Source organism: Danio rerio, chromosome 11 (assembly GCF_052040795.2).
Source record: "Danio rerio strain M-AB ecotype USA chromosome 11, GRCz13ab, whole genome shotgun sequence".
Classification (NCBI taxonomy): Eukaryota; Metazoa; Chordata; class Actinopteri; order Cypriniformes; family Danionidae; genus Danio; species Danio rerio.
The window spans coordinates 22,040,863-22,064,193 of NC_141031.1; the positions used below are offsets into that span (position 1 = coordinate 22,040,863).

The window sequence follows — 23,331 nt, forward strand, 5'->3', positions numbered from 1 at the left end:
GACAACTGTCAATAAAGTTGTGCATAAGAAAGTGCAATTGTAAAAACTAAAAATACCAATATTTGTTTCCAGACATTACTTGTACTGTTTTTAATATACCATAAAAAATAACAAAAACACATTTCCTTTGATTTTGTGAGATAATGTATGTACTATAAATCTTGATTCTTATCAATTAAAGCTGTCAAAATCAGCTTTTAATAACCAACCAAGCTGCCAAAATTGATTTTCAAGATTTTGTCTTGATAATCTCAGCTTATGTTTCGACAGGGTCAAACTAGATACACTCAAAAAAATAATGTTTGCTGCTCGTTCAAACTAGTTTTTTAATATGAGCAAAGAAAACTTAATTCTTAAGGTTTCTTTGGCACAACTTATTTGTTTTATGTTCAATCTGCCTAAATATGTAAAAACACTATTCTAGGGTTAAGCTTAATAAATTCTACCCCTCCTTCTCCTCTAAATGTAACAAATGTGAATCTGTTGAAGGCTCTTTAGGACATTTTTTTTTTGGTCATGCAAAAAACATTTTGAGATTTGGAGCGAAATTTTCAACTTCTGCTCTGAGGCTTATTCTTGTGAGCTCGCCCCTGATCCAGTAATCGCTGTTTTTGGTTGGTCTGACTTTTTATTACAACAGTCAACAATTTAAAAAAGCTGTTCAATATGGAATGGTGTTAACTGAAAAAAAAAAATTATTTATTCATTGAAAAAGGCATCAAAACCACTTTTCAACAACACAATCTTTCTGATAACAATGTTGGCTTTGAAGCCAACTGGAAACCCTTTTTTAATTATTTGTCAAATGCCCAGGATAACAGTTTAATGGTATAACCCTGTTATCATCTGCAAGATCACCATATTGCCTGCCCCCACTAGAATAGATATATATGTGTAACACTGTAGACCCATGTATAATATTAGAGGAAAGGATGTAATAATGGTTTTAAAATCTTCTTCTTAAGTTCTTTTTTCTGTCTTTATAATTGTTGTTGCTTTTTGTATGGCTCTGTGTTGCTTTAAGAATATAAAAATATAATATTAAAAAAAATGTAAAAACATAATTTGGGTAACTTAATTGACTTGTATTGGGCCAATATGCTACAATTGTGTGGAACCCAGCATTTTTTACAGTGTAGCAAACAAAACATTTATCTTTCCGTTTTTTTTTTTTTTAATTTTACCTCTTTTTAACATTTTAAGTGGAACTCGGTGAACATTCTAAAATTAAGAGAAGCAATTCACAAACCCTTTAATTATGAATTCACAAACACAAATAAAGTATACAGTCTGTCAACATTTCTACTTCATATTGTGAACTGTACCTTATTTAAATGTCTTAATTTCAACATTACTTGAAGTACAGTGAGATTAAATATCTAATTTAATAAAATAATAATAATAATGACCAATTCTTGGTATTTACAACTGTATTAGTGTATACTTGTCTCATCATATTGCATAATGCGCTGAAAATGAGCAAAAACACAGTTTCAGCACAGGGAATGTTTTGAAACCATTTTAGACTAATCAGCTCTCATGCAAATTCATCTTTTATTTATGAGGGGAATTAAACTATAAGCATTCTGAGCAAACACTTCTTGCTGTACAGCAAGCAAATGATTCACCAGATCTCAAAGGCACAGAATAGAATATTGTGTTTATATACGACACGTGTGTTGTTGATTTGTGTACACAGTAGTTGTAGCAAAAAAGAGAAAATTACCCAAAATGATTTTGGAACAAAAGGAGGATGACGATCAGTTTTGGAAATTTTAAGACATGAAGAGAAAGAAGCAGATCTTGCGTGTGTTTTTCCAGACAGGTTATTCAGTGTTTGAATTTTTTATATGATCATTTAGGCCCAATCCCAATTCTACCCCTTAAAAAATAGAATTGATATTCATATAGAATTTATATAGCTTGTGCAATATTGTCTCAAATCTGCCATAAAGCTATGAGCTATTCCTCACAAAAGTCAAACATCCGAAAAAAAAAAAAAAAGTTTTTATCAAAATAATCAAACTCTTTCTAAGTTGTTTGTGTGCGTGTCTCTGTCGACACTTTCAAACTATTTGATTTAATTGACCAAAGTCACACAAGTGCCAATTTCACATCTGCCTGAGCTTTTTTTTTTCTCATCTATTTCATCATCATATCATGTTTAATTATGGTTTGATTTTTTGTCATTGTAATTTCATGTAGTAATTCTGGAAAATGTTTTGGTCAACGGCAGTTGTTTTCAATGTGCTTTAAAAATAACATTTGTTTTGTATTGTATAAATGCAAAAATCAAATAAAATAATTTTTGTTCTATAAAGCCAATTCTTTTCTTTTGATTAGTATTATTTCTACAAATAATTTCTACAAAGTATGTTGCATAGAGTAAACTAGCATGCGTTTTTCATCGCATACATGTAACACGTTCACTTCCATCATTTAAAATCATTTAATCATCATTATGCAATAATCATTTAATTTAAAAATATAAAATGCATTTAAACAGCAAAAACCAGTCCAAGACACTGAAACATTTTAAAAATATATTTTTCATATTTTTTTCCACATTTTTCAAGTGCCTTGGACTGATTTTTGCTGTTTATTCAGATGAATCCCTTATCCAAAGAGCACAGAAACATTATTTAAGCTACCCCTGAGCATTTTTTGTTTGATTTTGGATTTTTTTTTTAAGCGCATTACATTTGATTAATATTTATCTGATATTTATCTGATCCCTTAACTCTGTGGTTAGTTGTTTTGGAAAATAAAAACAGATTTTTCAATATTGACCATATTCTTCAATGCGGAAGTGCACTTGTTTTGCGATTATTTTAGAACTTCGGATTCAGTTGCCTATAGGAGAAATGCCTTGGAATAATAAACTGCAGAAAACAGTCAAACTACTTGCTCTACAAACAAGTGTTTGCAGGATTATACAGACAAAGGATAATAAGATAATAGGAAAAAATTAGTTTGCAACATCGAGGAGCAAAACGAGCTGTTTTTAAGATATTAAAATGAATGAAAGTGAATGAGACCGGAAGTATCAAGCCAAAATGATTCAAATGGCTTTGTGGCTCGTACGCAGAGAATAAGGTGAACACTGTTAACAGATTCTGTAACATTGTATAAAAGTAGTGCAATTGTCACATCTATAAAGCTGGATTTCAGATTTGTTACTTCTTAAAGGCCTCATCAAACAGCATCTTTGTTATTGTTTTGAATAAGTGACCTTTAGTAGAAAAACTTAATTGCTGTGCCTTTAAAAGCACATAAAAGTAAGACTATAAGCCAATCAAAGCTAATCCTTTTCAAAATCATTTTAACATGCATTTAACTTTATGACTAGAATCTTATGTAGTCTGCTATACATATTGGTGCACAGCTTGTTTTAGCTCATTATGATTTATTGGTCCTCATCTCGGATAAGCATTTGCCAGAACTAGATTCTTCCCTACACTAATAGTCAAGCACTTGAGCGTTTAAAAGTTTCATGGTCTGTGTAGTTAATCTGCTCATTAATCTTTCAGTCTCTAAAAGAGTCCCAGTGTTCATAAAAGAAAACCCTTGCATCAAGTGAGTGATTGTGCAATGATCTCCAAAAAAAAAAGGATCTGCAGCAGAATTGGCCCAGTCCGAGTGCAATAAACAGATCGTACTGTGGAATATTTAAACTGCAGTGCCGTCATGAAAAACGGATCATCTGGAAGCTGAACAGAACGTCAAGTGCACTGATGTCGACATGTTTGGCTCTTAAGAGCACAGCGAACTTTCACAATCTGCACAAATGTTCAGTCCTGTGACATGTTTTAGGATTGGCCACAGGAAATCTTCAAATCCAATGATGGTTTCATTAATGCTCCGTCCAACAGCTGCACTGTGTCATGAATGCTTTGTGAATGTTTGGACACATAGAGAAAGCTGCTTAAACAACACTTTTCATTTTAAGAGAAACTAAAAACCCACATATGGGTATGACAATAAGATATCCAAAATATGCAGTACTAGAAAAAATAAACACTTCTAATTTAGGTTTTATTAGTGCTGGGCAAAGATGAATCGCATCTGAAAATATTATTTTTTTGGGCATAATATATGTCTGTCTACTTTGTATATTTATTATGAATATATAACTAAAGTCATGCATACATTTATGAAAAAAAAAAAAAATATATATATATATATATATATATTTAGTAGTGCTGGGCAAAGATTAATTGTGAGTTTGTTTCAACATAATATGTGTCTTATATACAGTCAGAATTATTAGCCCCCTTTGAATTTCTTTTCTTTTTAATCTTTTTTTCTTCCCAAATGATGTTTAACAGAGAAAGACTGGAGTAATGAAGCTGAAAATTCATCTTTAAAATTGCTGGAATAAATGATTAAAATAAATAATAAACTGCTTTTGAACAGTTATTTTATAGTGCAATAACATTTCACAATTTTACAATTTGTACTGTATTTTTGATTAAATAAATGCAGCCTTGGTGAGCAGGAGAAGCTTATTTTAAAACATTTAAAAATTGTACTGACCTCAACTTTTTGACCGTTAGTGTATTTATTTTGTATACAGATATAAATAAACATTCTCTCAAATATTTGCAAACATGTGTGTAATCATATACACATACAGAGTACACACACACATATTTTATGTAAAGAAAAATTACTTTTATTTTGTATGCGATTAATCGCAATTCTTTGCCCAGCACCAATATATGATACAAATATTTATGTTACAAAATAGTTTTGAATAGCTTTGTTGTTATGCATGCATGTATGTATGTATGTATGTATGTATGTATGTATGTATGTATGTATGTATGTATGTATGTATGTGTTGCATATACATTGTAAATATGAATAATACATATATCTATTATTATATACATATATATATATATATATATATATATATATATATATATATATATATATATATATATATGTATACACACACACACACACACACATACACATACATATATATATATATATATATATATATATATATATATATATACATACATACATATATATACATACATATACATATATATATATATATATATATATATATATATATATATACACACACACACACACACACACACACACACACACATACATACATACATATATACATATATATATATATATATATATATATATATACATATACATATATACATATATACATACATATATACATATATATATATATATATATATATATATATATATATATATATTAGGGGTGTAACGATACACTCAGCTCACGATACGATGTATATCACGATATAATGTTCACGATTCGATATGTATCACGATATTTGGAATAAAAATTTAAAATTAAACTGAAAGGCAAATTTTACCAAGTAAACTATTTTTTATGCATTTCTTTTGTTTCAACTTGTTAAACTGAACCTTCTTTAAGAAAATAAATTAAACAGGCCTGTCTCTGGAAAATAAAACAATTTAAAAACTTCTTAAAAAATATTATTGAAATGACAGAGACAAAATTAAGGAACAATTTAAGTAAAGGTGCAAAAAAAAAAGAAGCTTTCTATTCAATTGAATTTAACAGTAAGAGCTTAAGGCTTTGCTTAGTCACTTGCGTTTTTTGTGTGTGCAAAAAAAATCCACATTTCCAGGTATTTAATTCATATTTAATTAAATTCATTTAGAGATATCTCTAATTACAATTGTGACTAGTCAAAACTGCAAATATTTTTCAATGGAAGTCAATGGAGGAATATGACTAGTCATAATATATTTGCAGATATCTCCAATCTGATTTCGTACTAGTACAATTGTAATTGCAGATATCTCTAATTGTCATTCTGACTAGTTGAATTATAATTATGACTAGTCAAAATATAATTAGAGATATCTCTAAATATATTTATGGATAGTCAGAACAAAGGTTTAAATGCTAAAACGGCTTGCCATACGCGCGCGTCTGTCTTATTCCACCCTCTGTAGTAACAGCTCACGGTCAGCTCACAGCATGTGTGATTTTGCGGCCGCCAATACATCATTATATGAAGACAGAATGATATTTTAGGGTGAATTGTACCTTATAAATACAGTATGTGACTCTTTCAACACCATTAGTAGGTATCCATGTCGCTGTGCAAAGTATGTAAAGCACTGTGAAGACTTTAAAACTTAAGATGTTTGACCCAGTATGCGTGACAAAAAGCGGACGAGTCTAAAGCAATGACTGTACAACTGAAATGTTGCCAGACGTCTGATTTAGAGAGGATGTGCCATCCTCTATTTCAGCTCCACTCATCTTGGTCTGCTAACATTACTGCTGCTGCAATCTGAACTCACGTGCGACAGCAGGTGGAACGTAGCTCTATTGCAAACAGCTCAACTAGTAAGAGAAAACGGACGTCGTATCGTAATCAAATCGTCATAACGTCACGATGCATATTGTGACATTTTTGCATCGCAATAAATCGTACAACGATAAATCGTTACACCCCTAATATATATATATATATACACATATATTTTGTCAAAACTTTTATTTTATATGCAATTAATCACAATTACTGTTTGCCCAGCACTAATTTTCAGTTAGCGTGTTTCTTTTTTTTTTTTTTTTATCAACAAATGGTGCATTTATATTTTGAGTTCTGACATATTAAGTTATGTACCTGCTACAATGCAAAAAAGAAAGGAATTGAATCAATGAATGGAAAAAAGCAGACAAAACAGCACATTAAAACCCACAACAATCATACAAATTGGCTTTTTATATGGGCTTTTTGTTCTTTGACTCTTTACAGTAAGGCTCTATATAACATCTGTTCAATTACAATTAATGCAATGCCAATTACAAAAGTTTTTATTAGTATTATGCATTATCAAATAGGTTTTTTTTTTTATTTAATTCGTTTACTCTCAACATGTATATAAAATAATGTAACACACAAACTTTTTGTGTGGTTAATATACCTTATTAAAGAAATCTTTTTCACAGCTTAGGTCAACATCATTATAATACTGTATACCATGACAAAAGCTTCGGCAATTAAAGTAGCAACAAGAACATTTTATACAGGAAGAAGCCAACCTAAAACTGACATATTTTGCATTCAATTGATCTTGATTGCCTTGACTGTCAGATGCTACATATTGGGGTATAATAATTCAGTTATAAATGTTTGAGTATAATAATATGAATGTTGGGGTACAATAAAATGACAAATGTCATAGTGACATGATTTAAACTATGCTTTAAAGTATAAGGACAGCCGTCCTTCAGCATTCAGTATAATATGATTTAAAGTATAGCAGGGCTAACAGATCCAAAAAGACATGAAAAGAAATTTATATAGTAGTTCAAACTGTAAGAATAATAATAATAATAATAATAATAATAATAATAATAATAATAATAATAATAATAATAAAAATAATAGATAAGTAAATAAATAGATAGATTAAAAAAATTAACAAATTAATAATAATAATAATAATAATAATAATAAAAATTAAAACCAAAAATATTAATGCAGAAAACACACTGAGGTATAACCTGGCTTGTTTTGTATTTAGTTGAAAGCTCTTTGCCCTTCACATGCTGCATGCTGGAGCATAACACATCAGTTTGCATTTTACATTTGACAGTATCTAGATTATTTATATATATTTTATTTTTGTATTCTGCTGCCCTACTTTACAGTATGCTAAAAAGCACCAAGCATTTTGCCATTGGGATTTAATAACAGATTGGCTCCTCCTTGTGGTCAATACTGAAATAATCCAAGAGAACCAGCTTTTCTCTTTTTTTTTTTTACTACAAAATCTTCAACAACAAACTGACTCAGCATCTGGTAATGGAGACTTTGGTTCAAGGTTAATTAACTGTGTACAAAAAAACAGCTGTGACAAAGCAAGACCTTGACTGGGCCGAAACGCTTTTAAAATCATAAGAAGAACGAAGGCACTTTTAACAAATTTCATTACATGAGGAAAAAGACCCTGGTTCCGTTAGGAGACCTCTACTGAAAGACAACCATCTCATTCACAACACTTTCTTGAAAATTGTTAAGCATAAGCCAGATGATTTTGTAATGTTTATGAGCAAAATTAAATTAATAAATAAAAATACAAAATAAGCAATTTCCTTAGCATGGTTTTTTATTCGTTAATTGTTTTCTAGAGTTTTTACGGAGGTATTTCATGTGCTAGATTAGTTTAAAATGACATGATATGTACTATTATTAATGAATACTACTATTATACTATTATATTTTAAAACTATGGTACTATAATAATACTATAATACTATTTTGTATTATTAATACTATTATGATACAAGACTCACTTCACTTTTATTACTGATTCTTATTCTACTGTATTAATTTAATTCTTTATTTTTATTTTTTGCTGGGCTGTCAGTTTTCATCTGTTTTCTGTTTACAGGCAGCTTAACATCATGATTTGATTAGGTGTTACTTTTGATTTATAAACCCAAAAGTTCTGCAACATATGGCTAATTAATTTAATTATAACGCTAACTCAACATTTTTATTACTGTATTCCGCAATTTTGACTGCATTTTTTTTCCTACATTGCAGAAATCATGGGCTCTACCTTCAAGTTGGGCTCTAACATTAGAACATACATTAGAACCTATGCATGTGTATATTTATGTCTTTATGTACTACTACAACAAATTAAAACAACAACAATTATTATATTATGAGAGGACAATAATGGTTGAGATACAACTATTTGAATATCTGTTTTGTTTCCTAAATCTAAATGTCCTACTTTAAATACTGTATACAAAGTGTCATTTTTTATTCCTAATGTGCAATAAATGCTTCATTTAGACAAACTTAAAGGTGATTATCTTGATATTTAGATTTACAAAAAAAAAACAGATTCCAGATATTCAGTTATAGCTCAGCCATTATTGTCCTCCCATAATATAATATTTATTGTTGTTATTATTTTTATGCAAGTACAGCATGTATGTATGTATGTCTAATGCACTACTACTAAAACTAATAACAACAATGATTACATTACGAGAAGACAATAATGGCTCAACTATTGAGTTTTTTCCCTAAATTTAAATATTAAGAAAAGCACCTTTAAATTTGTCTGAATGAAGTGCACATTACTAATCGTTATATATATTTAAAGTAGGAAATTGACAAAAATATCTTAATGAAACATGATCTGTGCTTAATAATATAATGGTTTTAGCATAAAATTAAAATCTATAATTTTGATCTATGCCATATATTTTTGGCAATAGCCATGCAACATAAGACTGGCTCTGTGGTCCAGTCTAGGGTCATATATAAACAATATGTTTTCAATTTTAGCAGTCAGCCTTAAGCTGGGCCATATTGCAAAGAAATTCTCCCTATATGTTTCATAAGATTCAATATCAATAATTGTTGAATATTTTTAACAATACATTTAGGAATGTTAGGATTTTTTGTTATTTAACCAGTTTATTTTAATTTACCAATATTACCTGGGCAAACCGTTTAAATAGTCAAAACTAAAATATTTTTAAAAAGTTACTCATCTCTTTATAATAAAATAAACATAGGTGTTAAAGAGACTCTTAAACGATAAATAAAATGTTACAAAGTGTGTGCAATGGTAAATGTAGATCAACATTTGTAAGGTGTAAATAATGATACAATAGACTTCAAACTCTGTAAACAAAACAAATTATAATGATCAAATCTGGGCTTTCAAGTAAAGAAACTCTTCTTCTTCTTCGGCCTTAGTACCATATGGTTGCGGAATCAGCTCTTTGGAACAAGCCATTTTAGACTTGTTTAGAAATGCCAACTGAGCCGAGGTTCGAACCAGCGACCTTCTTGCTGTGAGGTGACAGCACTACCTACTGTGCCACTGCTTCGCCCCTTTCAAGTAAAGGAACTAACTTTCATTTTTCAAATACATATTGCAACATTACAACTTGTGAAGTTAAATGACTCAATAACTCACTATGCTAAAAAAATCTTTCAGATGGGGAGCTAGTGGCTGGGATGCACAAGAAAAGAAACCAAAAAGGCACTCTGGCGGCATCCTTACATCCTTTTTTATGTACAATCTCCTCATTGCTGCTATATGACTCATTTTCACACGTGTTGCTATTCTGACCTGAATTGACAAGCACGATCGCATGGATTCCTTCACCATTATTATAGGTGTCTCTCATAACTAGGCGACTATCAACTGTTTTCTCAGAGGATGACAAACGTATAAACCACTGCTGCAGCTCCAATGCAAATTTATGAAGAAAAGTAAAAAGCACTGCAGTGTTTGTCTGAGGTAATTAGTCTGTCGTTATTACTGAAATGTGTATATTCCATACAAATTGTGAAGAAGATTGGTTAGTTCTACTTGCATGAATCGCAGTGCAGAAAAAGTTCAGATGTTTTTTTTTTTAACTAGGTGTACCTGGAAAATGCGCCTCCATTGGAAATGACTTATACCCTAAGCTTATTGGCATCCTTCTAAGGCATGCACTCAGCAGCCGCATTAACAAAACTATAGCCTTCAAACCAAAACTTTATACTGAATCTTTTTTTTTTATTAATATTGACAATGGTGTTTGGCCAATAAATACTGATAGCGATTTCAGCTGACTTAGCCCAAACTCAGCCTTTGAATTGCAGAACTTTAAGCTTTAAACATGCAGGATTCATAATTAAACAGACCTGTTATGATTATTTGTAAGTGTACAGAGCAACGTTTAAATTATTCATCCAAAACATGACAAATTCTAGAACATTCTGCTTTTAAAAGTTAATTTACAATTTCTTTGTTGCTATCATATAGTGGTCCTACTTAAAGCCATGTTTTAAAATGTAAGCTTCTTCTGTCAATAATGCTGGGTTACACACAATCGATTTGTGTTAAGACAACAAGAAAAATGAAGTGATCTTATTACTTTTTACAAATTTAGGTGGATTAAATATAAAACAATCAAGTTGCCCACAAAACACCCTTAAGATGTTGTTTCAGCTCATTTAAAATAAAGTAGTTCAAACAAACTGCAAACATTATTTTTTTGAGTGTATGCCTTACATCGGGGAAAGAAGACTCTCTGTGTTCAATTATACATTATATAAATTCACTTTTGAATTAACGAACATCAGCACAATTTCATTTTTACAAACATTTACAAACAACTGCACAGTGGCAGCTAAAAAAACAACAACTAAACACCCAAAGCAAGCCATTTTCCTGAAAACACAGATCAGAGGCATGCAGAAAACGGCAGCGATTTCATTTAATTATTCTTTTTTTTTCATTCCAGGAATTTTCTGACGTCTGACGGGAGGTTTTTACATGTGCTGGATTGGATAAAACAGCGCAGACGTGCCGACTAAAAAGAGCACATCAAATATTAACTTGAGGATAGTAAACACAAGTCTGGCGGTGGGAATCAAAGGCTTGTGTTCTTCCCTCTTCATGTTATGATGGTTGAGGCAGAGCAGAGGTGGAGGCGGGAGGGAGGGATTTCTGTCTTAATTCCCTCGAGTCAGATTAGATTTTTTTTTCTGAAACGGCTCCAATGAAGACAGCAGGGAGAACAAGCGGAAGGTGGTCTTACCGTAATGTGCTTGGAAGGCCTGGGGTTTCACTACCTGACTGCAATGGCTGCACATGACCAGGTAGAAGTCATCCTGTGCAGGACACTGGCCGAAGATGGGCATGTCTGTGAAAACACACACACACAAACACATATTAGCTTGAGAGTACAAAAAATGGTGTGTTTCCCACTCAGTTGATTTAAAAAAAAAAAGAATGATGTGACGTTTTTATGCAGTTAGATGCCTAGATTACGTTGAGTTTAAAAGGCAATGCTGATAATTAGGTTATTAGAAAAACCCTAAATGTACTTAAATACAACTTCAATATTTAAATATAGACGAATGATGTGTGGTAATGGGGGGAGAATAAAATTTAAATAAAAGCTTGCGCTTCATCTCACTCCATTTCGACCATTTTGAAAATTATTTTGTTTAAAGAATTGTTTGGTGTATGATTTTTCTGTTCGAAATAAATAAATCAAATCTAAATAATGCAAATAAAAAGAGAAAATTTCTCAAATAATTTCAAACAGATGTCTAAAATGGTTACGCAAGTTATTAACTCTCAAATAAACAAATAAAAACGGAAAAGTTTTACAGTGGTTCCTAAGTTGTCCATTACATTTTATTGGAGTAAATCAATCAGGGCTTCAGATTATATAGAAAAAAGACTTGAGAACTTATGATTTATAGTTGTGTGTTTGAGGTAAACACAAATTAAATTAAATTCCATAGACTGCATAATGACATGTTTTATATTAGTTATTATTTGTAGACAACACTATACCAATGTTTCAAATAGGTCTGTGCAACATAACTTGTCTTGTTCTATATTATGCTTTATCATTTACATACATTATTTACTGTAATAATAATTTCTCATAATTTGGATGACTGCAATCATGCCGCTACAGGGGAGCAGACGGAAACATGAATAACAGCATGGTGAGAAAGTTGCCAGCTTGTAAGTACACTGTTTGCATTTTATTTAGCATTATATAATGTTGGGCATGTAATCATTACTTTTTTAAATTTGTTTTATATTTCATTAATATTCATTTGATATGTCTGAATAAAAATCAATCAATCAATCAATCAATCAATCAATCATAAACGAGATTATCTTTGAGTATCCAAAAAATAAATACCCAAGTGATCAAAATTTGAATGAATGAAAATTATAATTTAAACAGTATCATGATATGAGATACCTTGTTTTGTGACATGACATTTTTGTCAAATATCCAGGCAGTCATACAAACAAATGAAAACATTTGCTAATATGGTCAATAAATGTCATATTCTCTAAAAATAAAATAAAAATAGCTTTTTTATTGGAAAGAAATGTTACCAAAGCTTTATGCATAAAACAAATATTACAAATGTCCACAAGCCCAAGCATAATAAATACAATTCAGTAAATCTGACATATTTAGAGTTTAAGTTGCGATTATTTTCTTGCCTGTGGAAATGAATTGTTGTTAGAAGTTACACTGGTGCCATTAATAATTTTCCTGATAAGCACTGCCATTTTTTTTTACGTATGAGAAGCATGAAACACCAGAAGCTGAATGAAATATTCAACCACAAGCAACACAGTCCATTAGCTCAGATCCAAAAAAAAAAAAAATGTCCAGCATGAACTTAGAGTGATTGTGTTTACTTACTAATCAAACAAATGTCTTGTGATTTAAACTATAGTGAGATGAAACATTGCTGACGTTCTCAACAGACCTGATGTAAAATACAGAACAAACACTGTGCCAATCACCAACATTCATCATAATATCTAATCTTTTTAGAAATGTGGTATATTCATATCAACTTTGATTATGATATAAAGTCAAAATATTAAGTATGAAACAAAAATATAGCCATGAGTTTTTGTTTTTTGCAATTTATTTGTCCCAGAGTCGTATTAGTATTACTGAGCCCCTATTGTATTGTTAACTAATACTTTGAATTAGCTTCTATTTTGATATTTTCTGTTTTAATTTCAATCTTAAGGTTTAATTAAAATTTTGTTTTGGCCATTTCATCATTGCTCATTTTAGTATTTGTATTACACAAATTATTTAGTTGTAGATTTTAAGTGTTATTTTAGTATTTAGTTTTTTTAACTAAAAGATATTTAATGTCAAATCATTCAGGAGCTATTGCAAACATTCATTCATTCATTTTCTTTTCGGCCTAGTCCTTTTATTCATCCGGGGTCGCCACAGCAAAATGAACCATCAACTTATCCAGCGGATGCCCTTCCAGCCAAACCCGTCTCTGGGAATATTGCAAACATATTTATATATTTTAATTCCAAGCATTAGTAATCTTTTTTTTCTTAACAAATACAGTACCTGACAAAAGTCTTGTCCCCTATTCAAGTTTTAGGAACAACATATAATATTTAACTTCTAGTTGATCATTTGGTATCAGAAGTGGCTTACATGAAAGGCGAAGGCCTGGGGATTACGCTTATTTTACCAAAATAAAATATGATCATGGCTTGATTTTTAATAATTTAATTAGGGTAGTAAGGTCTGACTTTGCTTATAGAATATAAAGTAATGATGCAGTGGAAAAAGAATTATTATTGTGTATGGCTCCCATGAGCTTGGAGGACTGCATCCATACATCTCTGCAGTGACTCAAATAACTCATTAATAAAGTCATATGAAACAACATAGCGTTCTTACAGGACTACCAGAGTTCAACAAGATTACTTGTATTCATCTTCAATGCCTCCTCTTTCCTCTTACCCCAGACATGCTCAATAATGTTAATTTCTGGTGACTGGGCTGTCCAATACTGGAGCACCTTGACCTTCTTTGCTTTCAGGAACTTTGATGTGGAGGCTAAAGTATGAGGAGTACTATCCTGCTAAAGAATTTGCCCTCTCTTGTGGTTTGTAATGTAATGGGCAGCACAAATGTTGATACCTCAGGCTGTTGATGTTGCTATCCACTCTACAGATCTCTTACACACCACCATACTAAATGTAACCCCAAACCATGATTTTCCCTACACCAAACTTGACTTATTTCTGTGAGAATCTTCAGTTCATGCGAGTTCTTATAGGTCTTTTGCAGTATTTGTGATGATTGGGATGCAGTTCAACAGATGATTCATCAGAAAAAATGACCGTCTGCCACTTTTCCAAATGATCAACTAGAAGTCAACATATTATTTGCTGCTCTTACATTTGGAATCGAGTGAATTTAATCTGCTCCAGAAACTCTAAAATGTGTATCAATAGTATTACTTATTATTAATAGGCTACTTTATGAAGCAAGTTGCATTAACTTTATTAAAATGAAAAAGTTAAATCAATACAAATAAACTATTTTGCAAAATCAGTTTTTTAAACTTTATCAAAGGAATCACTGAATTTTAATCAGAATGTTAAGCTGAAAAACCGTTTTCAATATTCATAAGTAACGTTTGTTGAGAGCCAAAAACTAATATTCACACACACGCACAAAAAAATATCAGTAAATTAGCAGTTTTCTGATTTTTCCTCCAAAAGTGTTTGATGTTGAAGTACCTTTTGCTGACATTTCTAATGGTTTAAAGTGATGTATTTTCTGAGTTTGGGCTGGGCATATATTTAAGAATATTCACATTTTTTATTCAACCACTTTATTTTAATTTACCAACATTACTATGGCAAATAGTTTTAATAGTCATAAATAAATAAATAAATAAACATAAGTGTTAAAGAGACTCTTAAACTTGATACATTACAAAGTGTGTACAATGTTTGAAAATGTGTAAACAAAGTGTAAATGTTGAACAATTAAAGCAAACATTAAAGTGTGAATAATAGTAGAGTAAACCTCAAAAACAAATTATGATAATCAAATCTGAACTGTCAAGTAAGGAACCAACCCTCATTAATTAAATACATATTGCAACATTATAACTTGTGAAGTTATATGACTACACTATCCCCTATAAAACATCTTTCAGATGGGGAGCTAGTAGCTGGGATGCACAAGAAAAAAAAAAGCCACTCTGGTGACATCCTTAGATTCTTCTTTTATTTGCAATCTCACGAGCGGTGTGCACGCAGCATTTTGGAAAGTTTAGATGTTTTCAACTAGGAGTGCCAGGAAAATGTGAGTGTGTCACATGTGCACAGCTTGCACACCATGTGCGCGTCAATCCTTTTTTGTGCACGCAAGACATGCACCTTGATTGGAAATAACATTAACTTACACCTACACAAGATTATTAATAAAACTATAATGCTTCATACTGAAACAATGGTTATTGACAATGGTGTAATAAATACCGATACAGATTTTAGCTGACTTAAAACATGGCAATAAACTGGCAGTATTTTTCTGTTATTTTACAGACTTAATTCTTTCAACATCATTTATTAAACAATATCTGGTCTCAAACTACTAAAATGACAAAAGGAAACTTTTTGTAATCTGCAGTGTTTATTTTTTTTAAAGATAGAACTCCCATAAGAGATATAACACCTATAATGCACACACCAATAATCACCGCTGTAAACAAACACCATGTGAACCACAAAATACAGAACCTTATAATTAATGGATAATTTTTTACAGTGTACAATGACTTTTGGACATGTATGAAATTTAAAATGCAATACAAATGTCAAGTTTATTAAGCTCCATCAGTTAATGTATTTTGGTATCAATATGACCTGTATTTAGTACACATAATATCTGGCTTGTGCCCCCCTATATTTCCACTGCCCCCCTAAAACTTTTGCGATAAGCTTATAAACCGTACACCAAATTATCACCCGAGTCCCCTTTAAATTTGATATGAAAACGGCGGCAAAAAATGTAACTCTTAACGAACCTTTAGCTATTTTTATTTCAAAATGAACTACCAACTACCAAACACTTTACACTTTACAGTTTGTGCGGCATTAACTATAGGCTACCATACAGTCTTGCACAGAAAGGATTGAACACAGTGACCAAAGCACTTAGAGAATGTACTCGTTTTAACAGTCACTCAGTCACTGACAGAGATAGAAACATCAAGTGTTGTCTAGTATTAAAAAAAATACTTCTTATTTATTATTATCAATCAGAGCGTGAAATATGACAATTAGCCATAACAATACATTCATTTTCTTGTCGGCTTAGTCCCTTTATTAATCTGGGGTAACCACAGCGGAATGAACCGCCAACTTATTCTGCAAGTTTTTACGCAGCGGATGCCCTTCCAGCCGCAACCCATCTCTGGGAAACATCCACACACACATACTCATACACTAAGGACAATTTAGCCTACCCAATTCACCTGTACCGCGGGAAACCGGAGCACCCGGAGGAAACCCACATGAAGGCAGGGAGAACATGCAAACTCCACACAGAAACACCAACTGAGCCGAGGTTCGTACCAGCGACCCAGCGACCTTCTTGCTGTGAGGCGACAGCACTACCTACTGCGCCACTGCCTCGCTGCCATGTCATTTAATTAGAAAAGTGTCAGTTTACTTATTTAATACATGGAAATAAAAAATGCACTTGAAAATAGAAAATGGTTTTACTACAGTAAACAGGTGGGTTGATCCTATTTTTTTCTTACTTAGAACTCAAATGGCTATGCCTGTAATACAGTGGAATACTAGTATATACAACCCTACCATGTTAAACAAACATTTTTAAGTGTATTACTATTAAATTACTACTTAAAAATATAATATTAGGCTTTATATATATATATATATATATATATATATATATATATATATATATATATATATTTTTTTTTTTTTTTTTTTTTTTATTTTTTTTTATTTATTTTTTTTTTTACCTTAAAAGGAGCTGAGCTCCCCTAAAATAAAAATCCTAAATCGGCCCTGGTCAACAGACAAATTGAGTATAAGATGCATATAGAATCTAAACTAACCATGCAGTGAATAAATCCCAAATTAAATCTTCCTAATCTGCCATTAGATCTTACACACAAAAAGTCTAAATACAAATGTTTTCATGGAGCACATAAGTGCACTGTGCTGTTCAGTCAAACAAGGGTTGGTTCAGGTAAGGCCACTCAGGCCAATCCCGGGACGTTCCAGGAAAAGCGTCTGGATGAGTTTACGCGGTGCAGGAGGGTCACCCGCCACAGCGCTGCTCTGTTTTCATAAGGAAACAAATAAGCGATAAGGGAAACCAGCTACTGCGCCAGAGTTTCAAAGGTTGTCAGAGAAAGGGAGAGTAATTGAGTGGGAGAACGAGGAGGGGGAGAAAAAGCAAGTGAGATTGCAGATTAAGAGTGGCAGTTGTAAAGTTGTGAAATTTCTGCAAGGCCGAAAGATTATAAACAAGCGAGCGGAGGAGAGCCTTATAGTAGCTGGCATTTGGCTTTCAAGATTCACGCTTAAAGAAAGTGCCCTGAATTGACAGCCGAGTTTGAGGAAAACTGTCTACCCAAAACCACACAAATAACTGCACTGAAAATAGATGAAAGCAGTGAGAAAATATCTGCACTTTTAAGAAAGGAGAAAAGGAAATCGCTCATAGAGTCTGCTATTTATTGTGGCTTAATGTAAAACACTGCTCCAAATGCAATCTAATGTTTTTTTGTAGACTTCTGAAAAAATGACTTGACCTGGCAACATACAAATGACAACTTACTCAAATAAAGTATTTAATAAACTGGGAGGGGGGACAGTATGTCTAAGAGCAGATAATGTAAATAATCTGTTAGATACGAATGGGAAACTAAATTAAATGATAAAAAACATATCTAAAACTTTATTAATTTATAATTAGAATATAACAGAATGTAAATAAACTAGTAAATGTAAGTATCTTAAAAGTGTATTGTTTATTTTTTTTATTAGACGAAACAGACATTATTACACAAACCTCAAAATCACACAACTCATAAATATCCTGTGTATGAAGAATTAAGATCATAGTGTTTTTCCCAGACACATTAAAGCGTATTGTGACTTTTGCAAATGCTATTAAATTATTTGATATGACTCATTTTTGTTTTTTAGATTCTTCTAGAATTAAAATAAATTTTCTTCTAGATTTTTTTCTCTTCTAGAATTGTTCAAATTTAATTATTTTTTTAAAGCAAGTAAGCATATGTAAAATGGTAGACTAATATTAGCTTTTGTATCCCTCATTACTTAACTATTAAGACTATCAGAACGCTTTAGGGCAGAACTCCCAGAGATGGCCCTCTTCAGTCATGTTCACTCTTCCTAGAAGGTCTGCATATGCAAAGCTTTTTTTTTTTTTTTTGGTTTTTGTTTCAGTTAACTCGTGTTTTTATTTACTGTGACCAGCCTTTGGAGTTTGGAGAGATTCGGGTTTGGAGAAGTTGACATTGAGTCTTGTTCGATTCTGTCTTGTGTCCTTCATTTTAAAAAACAAATAATTAAAGAAATCAAATTTATTTTTACCGTGGTGTTGAGTAAGATGGGCATTTAAAAAATAATAACAATAATGATAAATAAATGATCAAATATTAATTAAATGATAAAAAACAAACAATTCATGTAATAAATATAAAACCTTAATGAGAATGACATTATTCTTTTTAAACAAATGCATTTTTTTTCATATTTAAAAAATGACTTTAAAAACTGACTGATACATGTACATGAGCAGAACCTTTAAAAATATTGAGTTATTTTAAAATTTGACAGCAGGGCTTCAGGTGAGAAGGCTCCTCTACACTGGACAGTAACTACGGCTGGAGGGAGAGTAAAACCAGCGTGATGAACACAGCATATGCTTTTTTGTCTCTTTTCAAAAAAGAGATATAAAGAGCTAATATTTTTAGCTGTTTTTCTCTTTCAGCTGAAAACCAAAAATTATTTTTGAAAAAAAAATAAATAAATAAATTTTGAAAACCATTTTTGGGCTGCCTAAATTTCAGTACATCTTCAATAAGATGCACAAACTTTCTTTATAAACTGTTACTACAAAGCATATTGAGTTTCAGTTCTTAACCTGGTGCATTCAAAATTTTACATTTTAGCCCAGAATTTTATTTTCAGTGTATCCCTACATTGTATCCTAATTCGTTTGGCTGAAAACATGCAAAAATGTGCCCAGATAAATAAGCGGTAGCTACCCCCTAAAAAGTTAAAGTCAGAATTATTAGCCCCCCTAAATTATACCCTGTCTATTTTTTCTCCAATTTCTGTTTAACGGAGAGGAGATTTTTTCCCCCAACACATTTCTAAACATAAAACTTTTAATAACTCATCTCTAATAACTGATTTATTTTATCTTTGCCATGACAGTAAAATAATATTTTACTAGATATTTTTCAAGACACTTCTATACAGATTAAAGTGACATTTAAAGGCTTAGGTTAATAAGCTTAACTAGGCAGGTTAGGGTAATTAGGCAAGTTATTGTTTAATGATGGTTTTTTTCTGTAGATTATCGAAAAAATATATAGCTTAAAGGGGGCTAATAATTTTGACCTTAAAATGGTTTGATTATTATTTAATTTGCTTTTATTCTAGCTGAAATAAAGCAAATAAGACTTTCTCCAGAAGAATAAATATTATCTCTATTAAACAAAAATTAGGGGAAAAAATGAACAGCTAATAATTCAGGGGGGCTGTTAATTCTGATTGAACTGTATATATGGCGTTAAAGTTGGCTACCTAATCTGTTAATAAAAATCCCAGTCTTTGCTGCAGAAGAGGGATTTAATCAAATACAATCGACCATTTTCACAAGACTGTGTGTGATGTGTTTAACGGTCATCAGCATCTTAAATCTATTTAAAGTTTTTAATACTTTTAATACTTTTTATGTATGTACAATTATATGTATTTACATATGTATTATATCATTTTTGCTTCAAATAATAAAAAAAAAACATTACCCTTATGCAAGGCATTTCTATTACAGCATATATGGGCGGCACAGTAAACTTGATGTTGTTCTTTTTTCTTTTTCTGAAAGCCTTGAGTTGTTCTTTTATTATTTGAGCAAATAGGATTGTAAAAAAAAACATTTGTTGTACTCTCCCATTCACTGTTCTGCAACTTTACCCGACTATGATGACCCAGAAATGTGAAAGGGTCCATAAACATGTTTCCAGTGCATGCTCTACAGTAGTGATTCCCAACCTTTTTTTTTTTTTTTTGCCTGAGACCCCCTTTTCCCTAAGAAAATATAGTAAGACCCCCTCCACATTTAATTATATTATCGCTCATATAAGTTTGCAGTAAGGATGACAAAAATGTTGTTTTGAAACAAATGCGTGTTTATTGCTATTTCAAGATTGGCTTATGCACAAATAATAGGCTAATGTAAAATATAAAAGCAAAACATTAGTAGGTCATGTAACTGAAAAAACTTAAGCCTTTGGCCTTTAAATTTGCCCTATTTGAAATTCAATAAGACAAATATAAATATTCACACTGGTGTATAAGGGGAAAAAAATGTAGGCTATTACAATTTAATACCTGCATGCTATTTGTTATGCTCTATCAATTAGTGTGATGATTGCTGTAAGTCTTTTTTGTGGAGGACGGATTACAAGTTTGTCCATTTTTGGTCAGCTAGTGCAGTGGTCCTCAATCTTTTTATCAACTGCGAGCGGGACAATGTCATCGTTATCTCAGACGATGACATTGACAAGCTGACAAAACATTGCTGTCACTCTGATACAAATTTTTTTTGTGTGTTTTAGGTAGTGTTTGGGTGTTTTGTGCTTGTCTGAGAAAATTAGTCCTACTGAAATGTGAGTATTCCATACAAGCTAAAGCTGATAGTTAAATTCTTGTCAAGTGACTCGTGGTGCGCTCACGGGATTCTTCATTGGCGCTGACGCGAGCTTGTCGTGCCACTTGTGTGCACAAGCCGCACACTTCCATTGAAAACAACAAACTTGAGCAAACTAAAAATACATATGCTAGCGGCCCCTAAAAGGCCATCGTCATTTGCAATCTCCATCAGTTGATCTTCTTGTAGAGCCATGGTGGATTAACTTGATTCGTTGACAACTGGGTTCAAATCTATACCTTGGCAGTTCAAGGGTCATTCACTGGGCCTTTTCCCCTTAGCAAAGAAACTTTTCAAAGATGTCTGTTTCTTCCTCATTTTACTGCTTGTTGGTTAAATTTTTAATGCAAGTCAGCAAGTACGGTCATTTTTCAAAAAAAAAAAAAAAAAAAAAAACTTTTCTAAATAAAAGACTCAGAAAATAAATAAAACAGAAATAATTAATGATTTCTTGTGTAGCCCAGTATCAGTTGATCCACACCGGTGGTTAAAGAAGCAACTTGATTATTCTCCTAATTATCCACTGCTACAAAATTTTTTAAATATGACGTGATCCCCCACAGACCTCGCTGAGGCCCCCTTGTGGGCCGGAACCCCCTTGTTGGGAACCGCTGCTCTACAGCCCAATACTTAGGGTCACAACCATGAGTTTAAGATTTCCTGCTCAGTATTTATACTGAATTCACTCCATTAACAGGCAGTAAAGTGAACATCTGAGTAGCGATTTTAAGTTTTTGACCAATTATTGCTGATTGAATATATATGTACACTAGCGATGCTCAAAATAATCGATTAACCGTTAACCGAAAGGGTGCGTTTGTGACCGATTAATGCTATCAGTTAAACGATTAAAATACAAAACATTCAGTTATTGTTGTTGTTGTTTTTAATAGCGGATTATAATCGCATCAAAACGTATTAAAAGGTAAGTGGATTATAACAGCGCAAACTTTTTTGTAACCGTATAGTGCTGTGTGCTATTGTTAAATCCTTTGGGATTACGTGCTGACTGACTGACAGGTACGCGATGCATGAGGCCAGCAAACACTCAGAAGCTTTCAGTTAAGATGAACACAGTTTCTATAGTTATACTTTATTTATAGATAAAGTATGACTCTATATATAATCACTCTTTCTTGCTGGAGTTTATAGCCTTTCACTTTACTTCAGGACGCATTATTGCCGCTCTGAAGGTCTAATCGCTGTTTTAAGTTATCCAGAGCTGTATGAATGTACAAATGAATATCATAATATTATTAAATATTACAATTTTATCAACATATACAGCAACACTTTTGCACAATCGATACCCAGCTGATTCAATCGTTTCATAAGAGGACCGTGCTTTCTTCTCTTGTTTTTTCCTTGTCAACATAAAGGCAGTGAGGTGCACCTCGCGTTTTTGGAATGAAAAAAGCATGTTAGCTGTGGTCGCCCACTTGTTTTACTGCAAGACATACTTAACTTTGCAGGACGATAACCGTGCCTACAGACAGATTTGCCAAAGAAGCAAAATGGAAGAAGAATATTGCTTGAAACAGACCTGTTGATGCCGAAAAATGAGCTGATGTTGACCTGGATCTGCATCATAAACGCAACAAATAGGATTTACCTTTTATTTTACAGCATATAAAGCATGTATGCACATTAATGCAACATCATATTTAAACAACAAAACTGTTTACAAAAAGTCAACATATGCGCGCGTTGTTGTTGTCTTTTCATCACGCAGCGCGTGCACTTGAGCCGCGATGGAGAGAAAGGAAACCATAGCAAGACATGATCTTTAAAATAATGATTTCTATTAAAAATGTAAAAGGTTTTGTGATTATAATAATACAAGCGGGGCAATAAATAAATGCATATTTTTCATGGAGCAAGCAATTTGAGGAAGTCTGCAATTTTATTTGACGGAAGACAAAAATATGATTGGAAAAAAACAGCCTATGCCGGTTATTAAAAATAATCAGTCAGTGTTT

The 23,331-nt window shown here is 31.9% G+C and overlaps 1 protein-coding gene and 1 long non-coding RNA gene across 3 annotated transcripts in view; both read right to left on the minus strand.

Annotated features, from left to right (window-relative positions):
* Positions 1-23,331, minus strand: part of atxn7 (ataxin 7) — an 85,361-nt gene that overhangs the window by 18,054 nt on the left and 43,976 nt on the right. For both annotated transcript variants that reach the window (XM_087273582.1, XM_087273583.1), the window contains exon 5: positions 11,615-11,719. In XM_087273582.1, coding sequence (XP_087129708.1) covers positions 11,615-11,719 — 105 coding nt within the window. The remainder of the gene's footprint in view (positions 1-11,614; positions 11,720-23,331) is intronic.
* LOC147841768 (uncharacterized) lies at positions 17,346-22,919 on the minus strand. The gene is made up of 2 exons (XR_015502587.1): positions 20,197-22,919; positions 17,346-19,176 (listed from the first exon to the last, which is right to left on the minus strand). It is a non-coding gene; the product is annotated as an uncharacterized LOC147841768 (long non-coding RNA).